A 14,477-nucleotide genomic window follows, 5' to 3' on the forward strand; every position below is an offset into this window, starting at 1 on the left:
GCCTTTAATATTTTACTTTTTTCAAAAAGAGACAGACTTTATAAACTTTACAAACGTCACATTTGTACTAGAATTTTGTAAGAACTTCTTTTCCTAATTTGTAAAATGTTGCAAAAACGATTTTTCATTCAATTAACATCACTTTACGGATTCAGAAATGCTGCACCTTAGCGTCAAAAGAATTAAGAAATGGGCATGTTTACGCAAAAACAAATCCTAGCACTCATTCTCACCCATTTTCATTGAAGTTTGACACCACATTTCCGTTTGCTTTCGCGCTGAATGCGTCGGAGCACTTACTTTGGGCAATTAGACAATTCCCTTGCTTGCAATTATGCATACCCCCATAAACTCAGCCCCACGAATATATAGCCAAACACAAATGTACAAACTCTTACGGAAATACATTCATACGGTTGGCATGTGTATATGTGTATGTACGTGTATCCATTTATAAGTAGAAAAGAGGTTGCATATGCATGTGTTTGTTTATCTGCTATCACGGCCGCCATTTTTGTCGACATGTTAGCGCTTTACGCCTTGCGACGACGAGGCTTTTCATCTGTAATTTGGGTAAATTACGCCAAAGTGTCAGTTGGTGAAAGTGTGAGTGTTCGTAGTAGGACAAAAGCAAAGTAAAGTAGTTTTATAATTACGCCATTGCCATTCCCCTCGCTAAAACGAAAGTGCGTACGAATCATTAAACTACGTACATGGAAAATGCAAGCATTATACTATATATAGGTATGTGTGTATGTATGTGTACATAAATATATAGATATATATTTGTGCGTAAAGACATGGTGCAAGAATTATTGAAGTATTTGAATTTTGATTGTAGGAGAAATAGCCGTTAGCGTTATTACCATATAAGTAAAATAAAGAACTACCAATGTGTCAAAAATCCTATACATATAATTTTAAAGAATTTAAGTATTAAAAAAACTTACATATACGTTTTTGCTTTTCACATTTAGATTGTTTTGAATAAAAAATTTCACCTGCCCTAGAAAAACTCTCAGGACACCTAACCAGCTTTTCAGGTTGCAAAAATGCTGCACAACATGTTGCAAACCGCATTTTTACATGTAAAGGCTTGTACTAAGTTCACAGCCGAGAAATTTCGCCAGCAAAATGTATTTACTTGCCGTGAAACATTGATTTGCAAAAGAGGAGAAACACCAAAAAGAAAATTGTACAAATGCAAACAAACAAATTTCTGAGTATCGCTCCAGAAGCAATTGGAAAGTTTTGGTAATAACTGTGATAAATGAAATAAATTTTTTGAGAGAAAGGGGAGAACAAACAACAAAATGCTTTTATAGCAACAAATGCCAAAGGCAATTCCTATGTGAAAATACCTTCTTGTGCCGCATTATTATTTCTCAGTTTCTCAGTTAAATGCTTTATGTGTACTTGTGGTTATAATCAAATAGTATTATAATTAAATTAATAATAGAATAGCACACAAAGAAACCAAAAGTAAATATTTTAGATAATTAGATAATTATTTGAATATTATTCCGAAAATTGTGAACGAAATGAATGAAATGAAGCTTTCTAGCTGTACGTTATTGATTCTTTATTCAATAAATATATTTACATATAGATTTATTACTGATTTTTTATATATGTACTTATTTTATTTTTGTAGTTGCTGTATGTATGTATTCATCCCAAATCAGCTTAGGCACACGCAGATTTCTTGCTTATTACCGTCAGATAACAATGTTGCAGAACATTTGAGCTAGTAACGCGTTGCCAACCATTTACCAGACTTTTGTTATCAACAAAGTTTTGGACTTATTAAAACTACAGTTTATTGGAATCATAATTGCTTAAGTTTTTATAGAAAAACAACTAGCGAATACGTGAAACACCAATCAGATAGACATTGTTTCTAATAGCAGTAGCCCGTCGGCAGGCAATGGCAAACCTCCTGTGCCATGGGAAAGCTCCTCATAAAAAACCATTTGTCATTCGGAGTCGTCTTAAAACTATAGGTATCTCTATTTATGGATCAACATGAAAAAGACGCACACCACAAATAGGAGGAACAACTCAGCCAAACGCCCAATTAAGGATGTTAGCGCCATATATCTAAGAACTACTTTATGCGCTTAAAAACAAGTTCAGTCTCAACACGTCTTGAGCTAAAAAATAAAAAAAGAAATATTGGTTAAAAATTTAAATTTTTAATTTAAATTAAAAAACAATTATTTATATGATAGTTCATTCATACCGTCTTTAATTCATTTAACTTCCATCCAAAAGCAAATGCAATACCATAGAAAGATCGTTTTCTATTGATATTCGAAATTGTGTTATTAATGGCACATTAATACTACGTTAGCGGAACGACCCGGACTCCAATAGCATTTCCCTAAAATTTGGAGGAATTGTTTATACCGTTACAGCAACAAAACATCTCTGATTTGCTTGGTATTTAAATTTAAACGGCATATATGCTGAGTCAATAGCTCTATATAAAATGAGTATAAAGATATTAATGGATATTATTGTATATAATTCTTTGTATTGTTACCAATCCTTTTTTGGTCATTCACTTTCGCAGCTTAAAAAGTTAGAAATATAAAAGCAAATAACCAAAATGCGTGAAGAGAAAAATGAGTAGCCAATTTTGTTTAAAAATAATCAAAACGGCAACACTGAAACCAACCCGTTTTCCTAACGAGCTCTTCACATCAACTAGGCGGTGTTCTGCATAGTACGTAGCAACACTTGCTTAAATCTGACGCCAATGTCACGAGATACATGTTCACTACATTTCCTCATTTCACTAGAATGTAGCCAAAACATCAAATATAAGTAATTGAGTGACTGAAGAAAAAACTTTGAATGTATGCACGTGCAGAGGTATGCGTGCACGATTTATTCTATATTCTAGGCTTTTAACCATTTTTTTTTTAGTCTATTTCTTTCCTTTTTGTTTGTTTATGTTCTGTACTGAAGTCCTGGTACTTTCTTTCTTTTTATACTTTTGCTATCATTATTGGTTTTTTCAACTTTATAGGGAAAAACTACTTAACATAGCAACATTGCTCGTGGGGGCTGTTCGGCTGTCAGCTGTCGTTGCATGTTTTGTTCCAACATAAGAAACACCGGCACATTCTAGTTACGATTGCTCCAAATAAAGGCTGGAACTACCGTGTTCTATATTTATCAGTTGTAGAGAGTAATCAAGTAAAAACGACTTAGGATATCAATAAAATGTCGTTCATTGCAAGGGCGCTATTGAGAAACGTAAGCCGACCTCTGTTACTGAACATATGTTTTAGCGAAATTACGTAATTTTAATCTATTTAATGTTTTTGTGGCGTTTTAGGTGCCTACCTTGTGTCAGCGAGCTGGTCGTCAACAGAACTCCGTTAGTCGGCTTTTGCACCAAAGTAAGTTTTACCGAAGAAGCCATCAAGGACTATAGCTCTTATAGATAAATTGTAATGAACACACAACTAATAACATGTTTTTCTCCCTAGCCGCACCACTGTTAGCCGTCAAAGTACAACAACCCGCACCAGACTTTAAAGGACTGGCTGTTGTTGGCAATGACTTTCAAGAGTTAAAGCTGGCCGACTTCAGAGGAAAATACCTGGTGTTATTCTTTTATCCCTTAGATTTGTATGTTCACTTTAGCGCGATATTTAGTCATACCTGCACACATATTGATGAATTATTTTTTTTTTTTTTAGCACTTTCGTCTGCCCAACTGAAATCATTGCATTTAGTGAACGCATTGAAGAATTTAAACAATTGAATGCTGAAGTGGTTGGTGTGTCCGTAGATTCACATTTTAGTCACTTGATGTGGTGCAATTCAGAACGCAAGAATGGCGGTCTTGGAGGTCTCAATTATCCGCTACTCTCCGATTTAACTAAGAAAATTTCCAACGATTACGACGTACTGCTCGAGAACGAAGGCATTTCTCTACGTGGCACCTTCATTATCGATCCAAATGGCATTGTGCGTCAATACTCAATAAACGATTTGCCGGTCGGTCGCTCAGTTGACGAAGTGCTGCGCCTCATCAAGGCATTCCAGTTTGTAGATGAGCACGGAGAGGTGTGTCCAGCGAATTGGCATCCAGAGAGTAATCCAGACACAATCAAGCCTGATGTAGCTGATTCAAAAGAATACTTCAAAAAGCATGCATAAATGGGAATCCAGTGTTTGTTTATAGTAAAAATCACTTCACTTTTAGCATTAACATTTGCAATTTAAAAGTGATGTGTTGCCTCAGAATAAACAACAAGAAAGTAAAGAAATATCAAGGAATCTGGCCTTCTATGTAGTATATAGCTTTATTTGGTGAATGAATAAAATTCAGAAACTGCAACAAAGGCAATAATTATTATATAATAGGGATGGAAAGTAATTGGAAAGATGAAAAAGCTGATTGATAAAGGTTCTAACTTATACTAATTTTTCAATGCATTCATTTAAATGCGTTGCTGGCTAATTAGGAAAGGTGTCCATGTGGAATTCAGCTCAGGCAATTGACATAAATTGGCTTATACTAATTTTGCGTTCAGTTATTCAAAATGCACCTTCAGTTGGCCGGCGGCGGTGGTGGTGGCGGCTGGTTTAGAGCAGGCATGCCTGGCGGCGGTGGCGCACATGGTGGTGGTGGCGGCACACATGGCGGTGCTGGCATAAAACTGGTACCACCCCAACCACCAAATCCTGGTGGCATCATACCGGGGGGGGCGGCCCCTGGTGGTGACCATGGCGGCAATGGTGCTTGCGTACCCGGCGGCGGAGGAAGCAGTGGCGGCATCGGTCCAGTACCAGGCGGTGGTGGCGGTAATGATGCGCCCGGAATAGGTGGCGGCGGTAAAGCTTCGCCACAAGGTGGTGGTGGTGGTGCGGCACTGATCCATGGCGGTGGAATCAATGGAGGCATTGGAGCAGCTGCGTTTCCCCAAGCTGGTGGTATTGGGGGTGGGGGTGGACCTACATGCATGGCAGGTGCGGGTGCTGGTGCGGCCTGGCTGATTGGAGGTGGTGGCGCTTGTATGGCCAATGTTTGGGCTGGCTTTTTATCAAATAGACTATAACCACGGTTTAGATGCACCTGCGCTAATGGGTCAACGGTTGCTTTCTGTGCGCTTGGTGGTGGTCCTTCACCTAGCTCTGCCATTAAACTCATGTACTCCTCATCTATTTTTGCCTGCGAATCCTCAGTGGTGGCTTCACTTGCGGCTCCAGGGCGTTTGCTGCGGCAATCCTTTGAGATATGTCCTGCCCCACCACACGAAGTACACACAATACTGTTTGTGACATTGGGTTTGTCAGGACACAGCCAGGACTTATGTTCGCTTGAGCCGCAATTTGTACAACGTGGGCAATCCGTTTCGCGCAATGTGCCATTCAACTGTGCTAACTCTCTCAATTGCATGCGCCTCAAATCATTATGACCCTCTGGCACTTCAATACCTTGCCGAATAACATCCTTGATCTTATCAACAGCTTTTTTGACTGCCTCTGGATTAGGTGCAGTGATGAATGCATGTAAGGGCTCATCTTCACCTGGCAGAGGCTGGCCATCTTTCCGACCTACTTTACCTTCCTTTACAGAACCTTTGCCGCGAATAATAATCTTAGCACCTGTTTCCTTCTCCATCGCTTTCAGGGTATTACCACGTGGACCAATCAACAAACCAACGAAATTTATATCTGGATGCAGTTCCTGTGGTATCAGTACTTTGTCACTAACACGAGTGACCGGCGGCCTGCGGGAACACAATTGTTGAGCAAAATATACACAAAGAAAAAATTTAATTCATATTTTACTTATAATCAGCCGGCGGCTTGAATTCCGGGTTAACGCTCTGCATTTTCTGGATCAATTGATGACGACGTTCTTCCAAACGCTTGCGAAAACGGAACTCCCGCGTATTCAACCGTTTGCCATCAGAACTATAAATAGGTTCCGGTGATGGAGACCTGTGAACGACAATAAAGAAATTCATATTTTTGAAATACTTTCCAGTTGTTAACGCAACATGACTTGAAGCGCGATAAATGGCACTCATTCGCATTGAAAGTCATGTTTTTAAGAAAGATTACGTGCTATATCAAAATATATTTATAACTTAAGCTAATAATCCTACACATATTCTGAAAATTAATTTTGTATTAATTAGCTATTGGAGTAAAAATCATCTGGTTAGGTAGATTTCACTTTTGCTAGGGGTAAAAGAGAAAAATTTTAATTAATAGCGTTTATTAATTATACATTAATGTTTGGCCGATGTGCACCACGGTATTTTTCCCCATTTCTAATTCAGCGTTCGAGTTTAAAATTCGTTCAAGTGCCACGTTGCAATATAAACTTTGGGCTTTACTGCCTTATCTTCATTTAGCCATGAAAAAGAAAACGTTTCTTTGATTAATACAGATCTACTGAAGTAAACTCAAATAGAAATTAGCGTATTTAGTTTTTAATGTCTTACACTACGACACCCAAATCCAAATAAAAATAATGGTTATACCTATTAATGAGAAAAAATTATGTTTGTAATTTAGACTGGTAAAAGTTGACTTGCATCTGATGCTGAGATTTAAGTAGAATTAACCAGCAATCGTATAAAAGCATAAAGAGAATTGCGTAACTAGAATATCTAGGACATAAAATATCAAGGAATATTACTGAAGGTATTTCAGCATTGCTTTTTGAGAGATTTGTTTACTATTTTTGTTCGAGTGATGCTTTAAGGAGAAAGCGGATTCAACGAATTGATAAATTCAGAAAAACATTATTTCTAGAGTTCGTATGCAATGTTGTAAGTAGTATCGCGTTTAATACTCCATTAAAACGACGAGAAACATAAGAAATCGCATTTGCGAGAAACCGTTTTCATCTCATCTTTAATTATCCTCAATTATCACAGATAGACAGACTTCAAGTTTATCCTTAGCAAATCATTTATATAACTGTAGAATTTAATGTTAAAAAATAAATAGTGATACTTTGTACTTGAAAAGCATCACTTAAACCTGTTTCGATTTGTCATCACTCATATGAAGCTGTTGCCCGGGAAGTTGAAGGTGTAAGGAAGTTGTTGGCTCCCACCTGGGCTGGAGATTTATAAGAAAGCAACTGTCAGTGATTGTGTACAAAGTAATTCAAACCTTTCTTCGGGATTCTGCGGTATTCCTAGGTCTCCAGTGCGCAGCTTGCGGCTGATTTCCTCAATTTCTAATTGAACTGCAAATAGAGCGGATTAGAAAAAAGAAAGAGTCGAGGTATGCCTCTATATTAGTAAACGTTACATTTTTTTCAATATTTCATTAACTGTATATAAAAACAAAATAAGAATAGAATTTATTATTAGAGATTTTTGTATTAAACTGTGTATATGCGGATTTTACTGTCGATGTTGCATGATTTTTGCTATTATTTGGCGATAAGTCAGCTAGCGCGAATATTGTCTATTTTCTCTCAGAACGCAGGCGCAGTTTGTTCCTTTATTAATACTTACATTGTTGGTAAAAACTAATAAAATTTAATAATTATTCATGACTATTTCATTAATGTCATAAGAACAGAAATTATAAATGATTCAAGTTACTTTAAAGACACTACATCAAAATCCCATGTGTGGAAGGTAAAGATAGCAATTATTCGCTTCTCGTTATGGTAAGTCTGATCTGATCCGTGCATCCTGTGCATACGGAAGGGAGTTGGCTGTTAAACCTTAAAATTTTTCAAGAATCTGATTAGCATTAAATTAACTGCTTAAAAAAATAGTTACTTAAATTAAAATATAAATTCCAACTAAACCCACACACGTCGACCATATTCGTAAATGAATTACTTTTGTAGTTTCCCTTAAAGAAAACGATATGTTAATAAAGGATTGTGTTAAAGAACATAGATTTTGAAATTAGGTTTTCAGCTGCTGTTGGTTGCAATCTCGACGCATTTCTGTCAAGGCACGATCGGGGTTCGTTTATATGAAGATCGATGAAATTTTGCTGTTTTTCGTTATGATTATTTTTTAGTGTAAGTTCATATTTAAAACATGTACTATTTTTAAGGCGTGCAATATTTCTTACATCCAAGATATGTACATAATATTTGAAAATGCTCGATATACTTTACCTAAATATGCCTCTTGTTGAGCAGAGTCTAGTGTAGGGGGCAAGATCGTTGGCATTCCAGGTATAAACGTCTTGTCATTCTCGGTGCCACCCCAACGAGATCTTTTACGCCGTTTGCGATCAGTTCCATCTTCTACAAAAAAAAAGATGAAAAGTAGAAGTTAGATAAAGATGTTGAGGCAAAATGTAAAATATTCGAGGTATCTTACGTGAATTTTCAGAAGGTTCATTACTGCAAGAATCATTGCTATTTGAACATTGGAAAAGAGCGGCAAAGTTTTTGGTAGTTGTGCTATTCATTAGTTCTTGAATAGTCTGGGTTAAATCAAATCCTCTTTCTCGGGATTCTTCTTTAATTGTGTCCATACGATCTCGTTCGTTGCGAAAATCGGCATCGACAGCATTGCCTTGGCTATGATCACGATCTCTGCTGCTCCGTTCGTGTCGCCGACTTTCATAACTTCGGCTTCGAGAACGTCTTCCGCGATCACGGTCGCGGTCTCGATCACGTCTATCGGGCCGACTGTGTGAGCGTCGTTTGCGGCGATTATCATAATCATCACTACGCGACCGACTACGTCTAGAATGATTACGGGAATTGCTTCGCCGGGAACGGGAGCTACGATCCCGATCACGGTCGCGGCTTTCCTTTCTGCGTTCACGGTCACGAACCCTTTCCCTATCGCGATCCCTATCTCGATTGCGATCACGATCACGATCCCGTTCTCTCTTATAACGATCTCTTTCTCGGCTATCATGACGACGATCCCGATCCTTGCTATCTCGATCATGGTGACGTTCGTGAGATCGATCCCTAAAAAATACACGTGTGTACATTAGTTAATACGCAAGCATCCTAATACAATAAAGGAATAAGACTAAAAAAGTGAAGAAGGTTCGTTTCAAAAAATTCTGTTTAAAAATCGTCCAACCTCTATTATGGCTAAGGAGGATGTATATATCGGTTGTCAAGTACATGTAATTATAGCAAGATGTAAATCTAGAAATATAATTTTCTTCATAGTGCAGAGCTAATACTCTAGCATACTCTGATATACTGTTCACTAGACAGGGCTAGTTTACTGGGGCGTCATTCCGGTAACGTAGAACCGACTGCCATGAGAATGTCTAGCACACTCTCGCCAGAAATGATTGCCCTGTTCTGAATTCCAATGAATGGCAACCCCGTCCAAAGCAACCCATGTACCCCCATGGGGGGGTACAATCATTAAACTCTGAGAAACTGAGAATGCAACCTGGGATTATTACCAGACAATGCAGATTATGCAAGCGTTTGCATACTCAAAATATGGTCTAACAACATTGTCCATTACGCGATCAGCCTCTAGACACACCATCGCTCTTTTCTCGAATGCGGTGCCATATCGAGAAGAACTTGACATTGGCCGAAAAACAGGCCATCCTAATACCATCTTAGGTCAACTGAAAGAACTCAGTCTGGATAAAGTATTGCAGAAGCTCGAAGGCATAAAAGAACTTCATATGTAAAAGACCTTTATTTCTATCTGTGCATTAATCGTTCTTATATATAATATAACACAAATTTCTTACCTTTTCTTTCTATCCCTATCTCGTTCTTTATCTTTTTCCCGGCCTTCACGGCCATGTTGGTCCTTAGAACGCGAACGAGACCGATCTGAATTGTCATGTCTGCCACGATAATCCCGTTCGCCATGCCCATTATCACACTGCGGGGGTTGCATTTCTCCAGCACTCGAACGTGGAGGAGTTTCACTCATTTTCCATTCAACACAATTATAACTATGCTTCTAGATTAAATTTCTTCCTCTCTGAAATATATTGCTAAATTATGTTCTTAAAGTTTGCTGAAATAATTCTCAAAGCCAAAAATTTAACACATGAAGCAAGAAAATTTTTTGCACGACTCCGAAATGAAAAAGTCTTCGAATTCGTAGTCAGAGTTGATTTCATTCAATAATATTGATGTTGCCAGATGTACATAGCCACGAAGTACTACTACAGAAGGTGGGGCCGTCTGAAAACGCTACTTTATATTTTGCTTTGTTCGCATTGTTTTAGCTATTCTTCCTCTTCACAAACAAATAGTTTCTATTCATTTTATTTACATATTCGCAGCACTGACGTCAAGCGAATTTGGAAGACACAATTTCTTATTCTTTCAGTCCTGATTACTACAAAAGGAGAATTGAATCCCAAATCAGTTTAAGGATAGGATATAAGGATGCGCCTTTTGTACTTGGCGTATGTCTGCGGCTTCAGGCAAATCCGCAAAATAAAGCAGTATTCGCGTATAATAGAAAAAAAAGCGCGCCGTTGGAGTTGGAAGTTGTGCCATCGGTGTGGACATAACAAAAACATTCACAGTATTTAAAATGAATTTTGATTGCAAAAAGTGCAATAAATCTGTTAGAGTTGGTGGTACAGTTGCTTGTAGTGGATCTTGCGGGAGTTTGTATCATCCAAAATGTATTGGTGCGGACTATCTACTCAAATCTATTGAGACTAACGAGCTTGTGTGTGTGTTATGTGGAGAATGTAAAAATGCACTCAAGTCGTTAAATGAAAATATAAAGACAGTTAGAGAAAGTGTGAAAGAAATGGATATGGAATTAAAAGTCCAAAGTCCAACAAGTAATGAAATTAAAGAAGTGTTAGAACAGATAGGCACAAAAAAAGAACAAAATAGATGTGTGCATAATTTGATAAAAGAGCGTATGCCAACTTATGCAGAAAAATTAAATGAAATTAAAAAGACAGAACCGAAAATAATCTTAAAACCAAAAAAAGGGCAGGATGCTTTAATAACTAAGAATGAAATGATAGAAAAGATCAACCCGGAAGGGATACAAGTTTCGAAAATGAAAATGCAGAGAAACGGTTGTGTTGTGGTAGCTTGTGAAGATAATGCATCGGTGTCGAAATTAAAAACCAATATAGAAAGAGAAATGAGTGCAAAATATGAAGTTCAACTTCCCAAAGAGAGAAATTTTAGACTCAAAATTTTTGGTCTACCAAAAAAACTCAGTGGCGAAAGCTTAATGCAAAAAATAAAAGATAAGAATAGCTTTTTAGAAAATGAGGAAATTTCTTTGAAGGTGATGTACGAAACTAAAGATAAAAATAAGATAGTGAAATACAATGCAATTTTTGAAGTGCAAGTAAACGCATATAAAAAAATATTGGAATTGGGAGCATTAAGAGTTGTTTGGGGAAAATATAGAGTACTAGAATCATTCTTTGTAAGAAGATGCTACAATTGCTTGGGCTTCAACCATAAGTCTACGGAATGTAAGCGTACTCAAGCATGCTCGCATTGTGGTGAGGAGCATAAATCCAGCGGGTGTTCGAAATTGAATGATATACCGAAATGCATCAACTGTTCCTCGGCCAACCAAAAATACGGCTTAAATTTAAGTGAAAATCATAACGCTTTTGACCATAGTTGTGAACTCTTTAAAAGAAAGATCAATATTGAAAAAGAGAAATTATATTAGCAACCAGCCCCCTTCATCCGGTGCAAATACTTGAATATACAAGGACTACTAAATAATTTTGTGGAAATCGAAGAAATAGTAACTAACAATGATGTTCATATGCTCCTACTATCGGAGACACATATAACAAAGAGTATTGAAAGCTCTGAATACTATTTAAAAGACTATAATATTGTGCAATGTCAATCTAATTCAAGACATACTGGAGGTGCAATAATTTATATTAAAAGTGCAATGCAATTTGAAGAAATAGATGCTTTTTATGTAGATTATGTTATGTGGTTGGTTGCTGTAAAAGTGTGGTTTAATAATGCTTCAGTGGTGTTTGTAGTAGTATATAGGTCACCAAGTTGCTCTGTTTGTCTATTTATTAATAAACTTGAAAATTGGATTGACACCATGATTGACTCAACGGACAATGTTATATTTGCTGGTGATATGAATATTGACTATTTAAAGGAATCATCAAATAGAACCAAAATTAACAACTTATTAAACGATAGGTTCTTTAAACAAGTAGTGTGTGAGCCAACAAGAATCACAGATACTACCCAGACGTTAATAGATTATGTGATTACAAATTGTGATTTTGTCAAAGTGAAAATAGATAAAGATAATAAGATATATGATCACGAAACTATTAGTATTCTAGTCAACAATTACAAAGAAAGGCAAAATGAAACAAAGATTATTAAATACTGTCATTATAAAAAAGATATTTTTGAACGTTTATGGAATATAAATGATTATACTGATTACGGCACTAGTATTGATACTTATACAGAATTTTTTGAAAGAAAAATAAAGGAAATATTTGATGCTATGACTAAAGGAAAGCAGTAAGAAATTTTTCAAACTATGCTCCATGGTATAACCTGGAATTGAAAAATTTGAAATTAAAAAAAGTTAATTCTTTTAACAAAGCTGTGATAACAAATAATTTTGAAGACTGGAATAACTATAAATCAATTAGAAATAAGTATAAGCACCAAATTAATAGTACGAAAAATAAATATGTGCAATATAAAATAGCCTCGAATGGTGGTGATCAAAAGGGACTGTGGCGTGCAATAAAAAGTCTAGTTTTAGGGGACAATCGCAATGACATACATAGTCTGGTTATAAATGATGTATTAGAAAAAGATCAGAGTGTTATAGTGAACTATTTAAATAAGTTTTTCGTCGATAGTGTAATGGAGTTAAATAGATCTATTGTAAATGTACTATTGTAAATGTACCATAAATAAGTCGATGACCGAAGGTTCATTCCCGAAAACTTTAAAAAAATCAATAGTGATTCCAGTTCCAAAAGTGTCAAATCCAAAAACAGCTGTAGAATATAGACCAATAAATATGTTGCCAACTTTAGAAAAAGTAATTGAAAAGTTGGTTAGTAAGCAGCTCACAAAATTCGTACAAGACAATAATATTATAATTCGGCAGCAATCTGGTTTTAGAAAGGGTAATTCTTGTGAGACGGCCTTAATTTGGATAATTCACGAATGGAAAAAGAGGATTGATGTTGGAGACAAAGTACTTGCAATATTCCTTGATTTTAAAAGAGCTTTTGAGACAATTGATCGCGGTATCCTTATTCAGAAATTGGAAGACTATGGAGTCAGAGGCGTTGAAAAGAAATGGTTTGAATCCTATCTTTGTGGAAGATCGCAGCAAACAAAAATTATGGAATTTACTTCTCAAGAGGAACATGTAGATATTGGAATGCCTCAAGGTTCAACGTTAGGAGTGGATCTCTTTTTGCTATATATCAATGAAATAAATACGGTGTTAAAGTGGTGTAATATTCCTTTGTTTGCTGATGACACCTTGCTATACATGGTTGGTTGGTTAGAGTGGTGATTCATCCAGAATCCAACTAGCGCTTCCGCACCATTTTGTTGCCACATCCTCGTTACCAAATTGTTTAACAGTTATTTACAGCAGGACTATATCCAGTCTGTGCGGTTTAGGAACCTTATTAGGTTGTTGACGTCTAAGCCAGACAGCTGCTCGAGACTCTCGAACAGCGGTTTGCCCAGGGTTGACATTCTGTCCTTCCATAGGGCAGGGCATTCACAGAGAAAATGGAAGATTGTTTCTTTTTTCTCCGGTTGTTTACAACTATGACAGTATGTGTTGTGAGGAATGCCCATTTTGGCGGCTTGTTCTCCGATAGACCAGAAGCCAGTTATGACTGCCGTAAGTCTACAGGTGTCCCGTCGACGATTGCTTGAGGTTGTGGGTGGGCCATAACGTTCTGCTGATTTTGCATTTCGTCTGGTCTCTCCATCTACAATCTGCAATTCGAAGGTATTTTAGGGAAATTGCATTCTTGACCGCACCTAGTGGAGTGAGTACTGGTACTGCAAGAGCGCTATTCATGGCAGATCCCCCTCTTGCCAGTTCATCAGCTTTTTCGTTACCTTCTATGTTCCGGTGTCCCGGGACCCAAATTAAGGTTACGCTATGGTTTTCAGTCAAGTTGGTGAGGCTATTCCTACTTTGCTCCACCACTTTAGAGGTTGTTATAGTCGCATCCAGCGCCTGGATTGCAGCTTGGCTATCCGAAAGAATAGCGATATTGCCCTTAAAAGAGAAATCTGCGATTAGTAACCTACAGGCTTCCCCAATTGCTAGTACTTCCGCTTGGAAGACGCTACTGGTATTAGGGAGACGCACAGATTTTTCAATTCCAAGTCTCTGAGAATATATACCAGCTCCGACACCACAATCCATTTTACTGCCATCTGTATAGACTGTGGTATCGAAGTTGTTTAGAGAGAATCCCTTATTCCATTCTTTTTTAGATGGAAATAGTGTGGCAAAATTCCTATTGAACGTTACCATCGGGAC

The 14,477-nt window shown here is 37.1% G+C and overlaps 2 protein-coding genes and 1 long non-coding RNA gene across 3 annotated transcripts; 1 reads left to right on the forward strand and 2 right to left on the reverse strand.

Moving 5' to 3' along the window:
• Positions 1-1,668: 1,668 nt before the first annotated feature.
• On the reverse strand, positions 1,669-2,690 carry LOC128855187 (uncharacterized). The gene is made up of 3 exons (XR_008453697.1): positions 2,546-2,690; positions 2,243-2,482; positions 1,669-2,153 (listed from the first exon to the last, which is right to left on the reverse strand). It is a non-coding gene; the product is annotated as an uncharacterized LOC128855187 (long non-coding RNA).
• Positions 2,691-3,075: 385 nt separating this feature from the next.
• Positions 3,076-4,361, forward strand: LOC128855189 (peroxiredoxin-2). The gene is made up of 4 exons (XM_054089899.1): positions 3,076-3,264; positions 3,347-3,410; positions 3,501-3,642; positions 3,714-4,361. The coding sequence occupies exons 1-4, from the start codon at positions 3,232-3,234 to the stop codon at positions 4,174-4,176; spliced, it is 702 nt and encodes a 233-aa protein (XP_053945874.1). The 5' UTR covers positions 3,076-3,231; the 3' UTR covers positions 4,177-4,361.
• On the reverse strand, positions 4,297-10,056 carry LOC128855188 (splicing factor 1). The gene is made up of 6 exons (XM_054089898.1): positions 9,700-10,056; positions 8,337-8,941; positions 8,129-8,260; positions 7,156-7,231; positions 5,815-5,967; positions 4,297-5,753 (listed from the first exon to the last, which is right to left on the reverse strand). The coding sequence occupies exons 1-6, from the start codon at positions 9,885-9,887 to the stop codon at positions 4,571-4,573; spliced, it is 2,337 nt and encodes a 778-aa protein (XP_053945873.1). The 5' UTR covers positions 9,888-10,056; the 3' UTR covers positions 4,297-4,570.
• Positions 10,057-14,477: the final 4,421 nt, after the last annotated feature.

This window comes from Anastrepha ludens, chromosome 2 (assembly GCF_028408465.1).
Source record: "Anastrepha ludens isolate Willacy chromosome 2, idAnaLude1.1, whole genome shotgun sequence".
In the NCBI taxonomy this organism is placed as follows: domain Eukaryota; kingdom Metazoa; phylum Arthropoda; class Insecta; order Diptera; family Tephritidae; genus Anastrepha; species Anastrepha ludens.

What these genes read in the sequence shown, in the direction of transcription:
- LOC128855189 (XM_054089899.1), top strand. Translation starts at nt 3,232, where the DNA reads ATGTCGTTCATTGCAAGGGCGCTATTGAGAAAC. An exon ending in CAAGGGCGCTATTGAGAAAC is followed by an intron (nt 3,265 to 3,346) that starts GTAAGCCGACCT and finishes GTGGCGTTTTAG; the next exon opens with GTGCCTACCTTGTGTCAGCG. An exon ending in TAGTCGGCTTTTGCACCAAA is followed by an intron (nt 3,411 to 3,500) that starts GTAAGTTTTACC and finishes TTTTCTCCCTAG; the next exon opens with CCGCACCACTGTTAGCCGTC.
- LOC128855188 (XM_054089898.1), bottom strand. Translation starts at nt 9,887, where the DNA reads ATGAGTGAAACTCCTCCACGTTCGAGTGCTGGAGAAATGCAACCCCCG. An exon ending in GATAGGGATAGAAAGAAAAG is followed by an intron (nt 8,942 to 9,699) that starts GTAAGAAATTTG and finishes TGTATTTTTTAG; the next exon opens with GGATCGATCTCACGAACGTC. An exon ending in TGAACCTTCTGAAAATTCAC is followed by an intron (nt 8,261 to 8,336) that starts GTAAGATACCTC and finishes TTTTTTTTGTAG; the next exon opens with AAGATGGAACTGATCGCAAA.